General features: G+C 53.3%; 1 protein-coding gene across 1 annotated transcript in view; it reads right to left on the bottom strand.

The window, feature by feature from the left end:
• Window positions 1-6,830: 6,830 nt before the first annotated feature.
• The window catches only part of PTPRT (protein tyrosine phosphatase receptor type T), a 668,348-nt gene continuing 665,821 nt past the window's right edge, over window positions 6,831-9,357 (bottom strand). The window contains exon 31 of the mRNA XM_045832856.1: window positions 6,831-8,876. Coding sequence (XP_045688812.1) covers window positions 8,823-8,876 — 54 coding nt within the window. The 3' untranslated portion in view covers window positions 6,831-8,822. The remainder of the gene's footprint in view (window positions 8,877-9,357) is intronic.

The following is a 9,357-nucleotide window of genomic DNA, read 5'->3' as shown; positions in this document are numbered from 1 at the left end:
TCTATGGACCACATTCTGAGATGAGACGCTTAAAGGCTGCACCTGGCACCATGGGTTTGGTACCTAATCTCAGCATTTATTGGATCATCGAGGAGCAGGGTCTCTGTGTCAGGAGGTGGAGTATATTTCCCTGCCCTGTGATTCTGAGTATTGCCATGCAACCAGCTTTGTCCAATGGGATGCTGCAGACAGGACTCAAAATAACTTATGTGATTGGACGTTCTCTCTCATGCTCCTCCTATCACCATGAGAAGCATTTGCATAGGCTGCGTTGCTGGCCCAGGAGGAGGATAAGAGGCACAGGGAGCAGACCTGCACCAGCCAAGGGATCCCAGGCAAGCTCAGCCTGGAGGAGACAGAGTCTGCAGCTGGTACATAAGCAGCCCGCCGAGATTAGCCGCGCTCAGCCCAGATCAGCCAAGCCTCAGCAGGACTCCTTAAAGCACTACGGTTTCAAATCACTGAGTTTTGGGTGGTGTGCTACTACGAAGCAATAACAAACCGATATGATTTGCTAATATGTAGATCCTGAAACTGTGATCCTGTTGGGGCTTAAAAATACGTGTGTTTAACCAACTTCCCCAGTATTCTGAGACCTGTGCTCCAGGGGCCACACTTGAGAAAAACTGACTTAGACCCAATCTTTTCACTAGTGCAGTGTGTAAGCGCAGAAAGTCCTGTAATATTCATGAACCTCAACTTTTCATCTGCAAAGAGGGGGTAATATTTCCTGTGTTGTGGATGTGAGGATTAAATGAACATAAATATAAAAACACTTGGTTAGTTGATAATAGGTTTCCCTCCTCTTCTTCAACGTGTCGCCACCTCACACCCAGCCACGCTCAGGAAGACAGCAGGGCGGGTATCTTAGGAAAACAGAGATCTCAGGGTCACAGCTTTATTGTATAGATTTTCAACACAGCCATATTACAAACATTGTCAGGGGACATTTACAAGAATAAATAAGATGGACTTGCGGGTGTAAAAACATTACACTTCACTGTAATGTACAGTCAAAAAATATATCTGATATTCATTGACCCAACATTATTTACCTTCTGCTTTTTTTAAGCTAGAATTGGAAAGGAAAAGGAACAAAAAAAGAACATTGACAGCACAGTGCTGGCTTTTTAGAAAAGTTGATTTATTTTGTTTTCTCTTCTCATACGTGCTTTATCTATCCAACACCCAAACTGTACAATGCAGGCCATTGGGGTTCACGGAGGAGGCCATGGAGACTCGGGTCTCAGGTGGTGGCATATGCCCAGTGGATGTGAAAATGTCAGTCTCCGTGGAGTTGAGTGGGACCCCATGATGGCTCTAGAGAGCTATGATGGTGTCCAGTAGTCAAAGCAATGAGAGATGAAGCCCGACCCTTTGCCTTTCATTGGGTAGTAAGACGTAGGGTGGAAAGAGAAGGTGGGAAAGTGCTTTTGAGTCTGATTGCCAATATGGGTTAGCCTGAATCCACCTGGCAATGAATTGGATAATAATGGGGATGACTATAATTATGTGTCAACAGAGTTACTGTGCTTTTGCTTTGCAATCTGCTGCAACAGGCCTCGAGTGGGGAATGGGGATAGAACTAACCTGTGGAGATAATGGATATGATAAGCAAAGTCCTGCTCTGGGTCCCGCTTGGACCTTTATTGGTTCTGCTATCACCGATGGATGGCCTTGTTGGCCAGTGGGGCTGAATTATGGTTGGTCTAATCAGAGATCTTGGTGGGCATTGGTTTTATGCAAATTGGTTTTATTCTCTCTGGGCTATTTGCTGATACCTGGCCCGGATGAGCCCTGGATATGTAGCCAGGGCAGCATCTGGGCCTGTGTGGTGGGGAGATTCAGACAGGGGAGCAAGGAGCTTGCGCCTGCATAAACCAAGCACAACATGTTTGGCTTTGTGCTCTGCAGGAATGAAAGAGTTCAAACATGATCCCAGTTCCAGAAGATCTCACCCACTCATGGGGGAAGCAACTTAAAGGCCATTTCAGCAATGCTCCTGCTTCCCTTTAAAGAGAGTCAGGCTTCTGCTGGACCGCTGCTGAGATGGGCAGCTCATCCTCTCTGGCAGACAGAGAGTTTGTCCTTGTAGCTATTCAGTTTCACCCATTGATCCTAGTTCCACTCATGGGAGTGGCCTGGGACTAGCAAACTGTGCTTGAGTTTTCTGACACCCTACAGGCCGATGGAGGATGTGGGCACTGGGATTGTGTCTGACTCTTCTGAAGGCTGATTTGACCTGGGATGACACCACCTTGCCCTCTGAGCCTCCTGACTGCCCTGGGGGCTTTGACTCAAGGAACAGCTTATATCGTTAATTCTCCACGGGAGGGTGGGGCATGGTAGGCACTGAGAGTTTGTCGAACCATCACTGGAGGGGCTCGCTGATTCGTACTCACAAGCCCAAAGGCACTGAGGAACATGTGCAGGGACTCAGTGTTGCAGTTTTGGTGGGTTACTTCACATGCCCCTCCTCCCCCAGATCTAAGAGTGCCACTCACCAAAGAGCCATGAATTATAGTAATTACCATGAGCTCCACCCTTCATACCAATGCCTTCCTTTCCAACACTTTAAGGCCCCCAGACCCTCATTCTCCACATAATCCAACCAAGGATCAGGATTCGGGTTCCACCCCACATGGCAGCTCTCAGATCCAGCAGGATGTTCCCTGGCAATCCAGCCCCTATAGCTCTTCCCTATGGATCCTCTGCCATCCCAAGTCCTCCCACACCTCTTGAATCAGGCCCAATGGGCTACCCCCAACCTCTTAGATAACTAAGATGTCAGACCTGGGGTCTACCATTGTGGGCATTGACTACTCCCCGTGGGGATCTAACATTCATGGAATGGCTTCTAGGGGGTGAATGTGGTCTCTCTGATGAACTTTTCCTGCCTCTTCTGGAGGCAGGCAGCAGGAATACAGGAGATGGTCTTGGTCTCTACAAGATGGTCATACAGCCAGCCAATGCCAACGCCCTGCCAAAGTCTACCGCTGGTTACTGATAAACCGGAAGAGAGTCTGCTCATGCGCACAAATGAGGCTGCGGTACCTTTTCTGTGCTTCTAAGGGTTGTGTCCATGAGCCCGAAATTTGTGTCAGAGGAAACTGGAGCCCCTTCCATTCTCTGCCACTGACTTCTCTCCCTGCTGCTCAAACAGTGTTTGACCTCAAGGCAGGTGTCTGGTAGGGGAAGGCAAGGCCCTGCCTTCTGTCACTTCTAGATAAGTGAACACAGAAAACCCTCTGAAATGGAACCCTAGAATGGGAATCAGGAAATGGCTGAATCTCAGCTGGTCCCCTCTCATTGGGTTTGCTTTCCCTATTTCCCTGTTTTACCTGGCTGTGATTTGGAGCTGGCATCGTGGGTGGAGGAGCTCAGGGTAGCCAGACGATGAGGAAGGCAAGTCTGGGGTTTGAGATGAAATGACCATGTCTCATCTTCTGAACTGCCCCACCGCTTGGGTTGTCCATTTGTCCCTAAGGATGCTGGGCCAATATAGTCTGTTGGCCTCATGGCTGAGGATTAACACCCTGCTCATTTTACCCTGGGAATCTCCTGTGTGTTCCATGACATTACTTCTGACTCATCTGGGTGGTGATGGCCTGTCTGTCCAGCCCGGAGTGGCCAGATGCAGGCTAAGGGGGTGTGGCTTTCCTCATTCTGTTCTAAGGTAGCGAGGCACAGACTTCTCACTCTCCTTCAGTGTCTGTGGATCTGGGCTGGGCAGTTCCTGCTGGAGATGACATGGTAAGTGCTGGGCTGCTGCCCCCAGGCCTCACTTCCGCTGTCTGCAGCAGCCTTGCTAGACTGACAGCTCTTTGCACACAGCAGGCACTCACCCAGAGCTGGGGAGAGGTGGGTCCTGGTGAGGACACACAGCAAGAGCTAGCTGAGCTACAGGGAATGGATGATGCATAAACATGACTGGTCAGAAGGAAAATGATCATCTTTGCTCTAAGACACTGAGACTTATCGTAAGGCAACATCCTTGCTCCAGGTGGTTCTGACCAGTCCTCCCCCACCCCCCTGTCCTGTTGTGTCAGAGAAGTGACCACTTTGTCCAGCCGTCCCCGTGCACCCTTGATTCTGAGTATTCCTTTTGGGTCCCAACTTCTTGGCCTTGCCTTCCTATTTTTCTTTCTGAAGCTTTCCAAATCTCTCCTACTTGGCCAAGGCTCTTCTTTTCATATCTTTTCCCATTAACTGGTTGGCCCAACATTCTATAGCCAAGAAGTAGATGAACTGTTCCATAGTAACCTGTGCTTCCTGGTAGCGGCCCCTCGAGGGAGGGCCCGGGGCATCATGGGAACCCAGGAAACATGTGTGGTTGAAGCAAAGCGATGCACCTTCCTGACCCCAGACGCTCATGTGCAGTGTGTCCTCAGAGCTGCCCACAACAGCAACCATGCTGGACTCTACCTGGACAAAGGGCACTATCTTCTAGAAGTCCCAGCATTCAGGAATCTGCTGAGTAGGGCCGTGTCCATCTTCTCCTTTCCCTTTTGGGGATTTATGGGCTCATCTTTCGCCACACCAGAGGGCATGTCTCCATCATCCTGGTGTGTGTCGGTGGGCTCTTTCCAGCATCCAACTGGAGGAGACTTGAACTGAGATCAACCATGAACAGCGAGGTCAGGGTAGCCCCACACCAGAGGATCTGCTGAGGGGAAGGTGAGCTGGACTTGAACGTGGGTCTGGAATTGGTCTCCGGAGGAAGCAGATTGGCCAGGCGTTGTGACCCTCAAACTAGGATATAACCCCGTAGGGCTCAGCATAGCGAGCTGAGGGGGTCCACGCCACATGAGGGACAGGGCATGTGGTTAAAAAATATTTACAGTCATATTAAATTGGGCGAAATTATAGTGGAATGCAAATATTGTGTGAATTGTTAAAGTAAAAACATGGAACTGTGAGAAAGTTTGCATTTACCCTGGTCCGCTTTGGGCTTTACAAGACCCATCAGGCTACTTGTTTCATCCTAGTCTCTGCGGTTATGGGAAAATCTGACAGAATGACAGGAAAATAAGAACCAATTTATACCCTGGCTCTCCCTTTACTAGCTGTGGGACTGTGGGCAAATGACTTCTCTTCTCTGGTGACAATCACAAACGCTTCTTAGGACTGTGGAAAGGATTCAGTGAGCTCACCTGTGGCAGTCCCCAGCACAGGGCCTGCTGGTTCCATGTGACGGCCGACATCTGGCAGGCTATCGCTCGGGTCTCACCCAGAGAGAGGGCCAGCCTACAAGCCAGCCGATTCCTGCTGTTCCCCCAAAAGGAGGCATGCTGGGGCCTCTAGAGGCGCCAAGGCCCCTGGGCAACCCAGGGTCTTCATGGAAGAGTGAGAAGACACCTCCTGAAGCTACTGACATCATAACACACACCAGTGGGGAGGGCCCTGGCGTCTCCTTAATACCCCGCCTCTTCTCCAAGCAGGGTCCTGAACTGGAACCTGAGAACCATGAGGCTTTGTGCTAGGTGAGAGCACCCTCTTTGGCCCTCCAGAGACATGGGGCTAGTGCCAGCTGGGAGACTCAGAGAGCATTTGCACTATTTTCCTCTGCATCCATAAAGGTGAGCCCGCCCTGGAAGTGCGTGGGCAGGGGAGTGGGGGGAGGGTGGGAAGATATCTTGGGGGAGGTGGTGACTGATCCAGTTCAGATTCTTGGGCACCAGTGCCCCATCTCATCCAGGCCCTGCCATGTATTTCCCATGTGGGAGCTCAAGGAGGGCATCTCCCCGCCTCCCCCCACCCTCCCATGAGCCTTAGTTTCTTCCTTGCAAACTGACCTGAGACCTGTTCACCGCCCTGGCGTCTGGGAAGGTGGTTGTGTTGGGAGGAAATGAAGGGACAAGCTTCGAGAACCATCGCTGGCCCTTGGGTTACCCCGCCATGGCCTGAATTTCTATAATTTCCCTTCTCCCTAAAGTCACACTTTAAATTCCTACAATTTGAAAGGATAAAAGTCACTGTCATTTTTTATCTGCCAGCCATTGTGCCCCTTCCCCAGCAGAGGAAATCCCAGGGTGCGTGTTAGGTAGCCTCACCTCCTCACTCGGTGCGGAGGAACCCACATCTGAGAACAGAGCGGATAATGGGGTGACTTGCTCTGCCCTAGGCTCTTTGAAGGCTGGGGGAATGCCGCCAGAGCTGTGGATGGGAGCCCAGGGCGCCAGAGGGACCAGCAGGCGCTGAGCCTGGGGACCAGCCGCCTCACCAGGGAAGGGGCGCATGAAAGCAGAGGACTTGGTTGGTCGTGGGGCTCTTTTGCCTCCTTTTGCTTTGAGATGCTTCCTTTTGAACCTCCAAAGTGACAGCCCTCCCTTGATCAAGTCTGGTGTCCCTGGACTTCCAGACAGCTCCCGAGCCCATGCCGATGGGAGTGGTTTCTACGGTCCCCTTTCATGTCCCCTCTCATGGGCTCCGGCTCGGTCACCCTGCTCCGTGGCAGCGCAGAGACCCCGAGTCTCTCGCAGAAGCAGAATCTCCTGATGCACTGAGTATTTTGTTCCAGCAACAAAATAATGAGCAGACAGACAAATAGCTGTGATATTGAAGAGTACACGCTGAAGGGAATGTTTTCACAGTGTCTGATGAGGGGGAGAGAGGCGGCGCCCCGGCCCCAGAGGGACCTCCTCCAACACCGAGCCAAGCGCATCCCCCCCAAGCTCCCTGTGGCCCACGGGGCAGAGCTGGCACTGTCGGCAAGGCGTTTGTCTCCCTGACCTCGGCGCCTCTCCCGTCTTCCAGGAGCACCGACCTCCCCCACATGCTGCCCCTGACCCCGCACCCGCACCCGCCCTCGGGATTTTTCGTGCCTCCTGGCCACTGCCCATGCTGCTCCCTTGGCCTGAATTTCCTTTCCTTCCTTTTTTGGGGGGAGATGTCATGTGCTCTTGGAAGCCCTAGGCGGAGTCTCCCTTGCTCCTCGGCTCCTGTGACACTCTTACGCGGCACGGTGGTTCTCTCTCCCCAGCGCACGGTAAGGGAGGACACTGCGCCGATTGGGTTCTGTGCTCCTCGGGCCCTGTCTGGAGGGGGACCAGCTTCAAGTTGGAGCTGCCCCCTCCCAGGCCACCCTGGGGCTGTCTGATACGGAGCCAAAGTGCCTGCAAGAGGCCGCTGACAGAGCTCATTGTCTGCATGGGCAGGGGATGGTTTCCACTGGCTAAGAAGTTGTTAGATGAGACCAGTTCTCCCGGGGAGCCGGGAGTGAGGGACGAAAATCCGCCAGAAACCCCGCGCCTCCCAGCAGACCTGGCGTCAGAAAGGATGAATTGCGCTTCCGTTTGCGGAGTTCTCTGCTCAGAAGTGTCTGGTCTTATTTCCCCTCCATAAAATAACTGCTTGGCTGAGAAAGGATGAAGGAAACAAGGAGAAATTAAGCCTTATCGCCATTATCTACCTTTTTGGAACCCAGAACCTCATCCCTGAGGAAGAAGCCTCCGTTTCCTCAGGTGTCACGTGGAGCTAATGGAAGGTTCCGGGCTCTCCCATGTGGGCTCTAAGGGTGAGTAAGGAGCCACGGGGAGGGTGTCGCGCCTGGCATACAGTGGGTGTTGGTTCCCTGCCACCCACACTTCGGGCAAGACCCTAGCTTTCCAGCCGAGAGCCCCGGGCCTGTTTTGAACCAAAGCAGACCTTGGTGCACCGGCCACTTTCAAGATACCAGCTGGGTTTCCCAGGAAGCAGCTCGAGTTTGGATACCCAAGGTGATGCTGAAAGCTGGTACCTGATCTGCCCCAGAAACTGGGGAGCTGTCGTCAGCCCCGTCCGGCTTCGCCCCGCTCAGTGGCTGTGCTGTCCCCGAGTGGGACCTTCGAGGACACTGACCCACCATCACAGGCCTGAGAGACTTGTCTTACAGCTGCACAAACAAACCACCTTCCCTGCTTTTTTTTTAACATAAGAGACTTAGATTTTACATCCCCCCAAAGAAAGTTTCTTTTAATATATACTTTGGAAAATAATCAAATCTTATCCTGTCGTCCCTCCCGAAGGAGCTGCCACCCAAGGGTCCGTGAGAGCCCTGCCCCAGAGCGGCGGCCCCTGTGCAGGAAGACGAGGAGGAGCCAGGCTTCCTGCGGGTCCACCCCCTCCCACTGACCACGAACAAGCAGAGAAAACCTTTATCCGAGAGTGCTGTGGACCCAGCAGGCTGGCCAGTGAGGAGGGGAGAAGGTCAAGGCCCAGGCTGGGGGAGGGGTGCGGAATGCTAGTGGGCCAAGCTCCATGCAGGTTAGGTGACAGGATGGGGGCCTCCGCTGTGCTCTCGGGACACCCCCAGGTCACAGGGTCCAGGTGTCTGGTGCCAGAGGGCACTGAAAGAGACTGCAGAGGGCAGTAGGGCCGGGACCCCAAGGGCCCAATCATCGCCATGACAGTGTGGAGTAGGAGGTACACCTGCTCCACTCCCCAGGAGACGCAGGGCCGGGGAGGTGCTGCCGAGCCTGCCCCTCCCGGCACCTGCGCCGTCGGCTGGCTGTGAGGGTCACACACTCGGAAAGAGCAAAAGCAAGAGGTCGGGGAGCCGGGAAGTCCGGGGCCTTGTTATGGGGACACTGGTGTGCGGGTCTGTGTCTGTGGCTGGTAGGGCGTGCCAGGGAAGCCTGGGCCTTTTAGAGCTGCACCTGCCGCAGCTGCAGGAGGCCCCCGGGAAGGTGCAGAGCCCGCCACGGAACACGGGACCTCCAGTCTTCTCCTTGCGCTGGGCAGGGCGCCGCCTCTCAGCCCCTGAGCCCAGTGGCTGCCATCACAGGAAAGGGGGCGTGAGGGCAGCGGCCTCGGGACTCCGGCAGGTTCCCCGTCCCGTCAGGCTAAAAGGAGCTTAAATATTCCAGTGCCACCTCGTATACAAATTTATACTGTTCCTGAGGGGAGGACAGGCAGACAGGGAGGGGGGAGAGGAAAGGGAAAATACGATTAGAGGCACAGATTTTGGAGAGAACTTCATCTACATCTGTGCTGAGAGTCAACTCCGAATTATCCATGTGGATTCCGGCTCAGTAGTTCTGGGGCGGGGCTCAAGGAGCTGCATTTCTACTCAGCTCCCATGGTGCTAAGACTGCTGGTCTGCAGAGTGGGCTCTGAGGAGGACCATCCTTAGAGATGCATACTGCGGTCCCTATGTCCGGTCTGTCCCCGTCATTGCACTGGGTCTTACCAGCAGGGGCTCTGCCTGCCCAGCCTCTTTCCACCCCTTCTCCGGGGTCCTAACCCCAGTGCTGCATACTATAAAAATCAGCATATGTTCGTTAGAACAGGACTGGACTCAAGCGAAAACATAATCACATTCTCCTAATCCAGAAGCCCTTCCCCTCAGCCTGAATTATCGACACTTTACTAAAGGAA

Source organism: Phyllostomus hastatus, unplaced genomic scaffold, assembly GCF_019186645.2.
Source record: "Phyllostomus hastatus isolate PE091 unplaced genomic scaffold, TTU_PhHast_1.1 phas_contig_17, whole genome shotgun sequence".
Lineage (NCBI taxonomy): Eukaryota > Metazoa > Chordata > Mammalia > Chiroptera > Phyllostomidae > Phyllostomus > Phyllostomus hastatus.
This window is presented reverse-complemented; position numbering and strand designations above follow the sequence as displayed.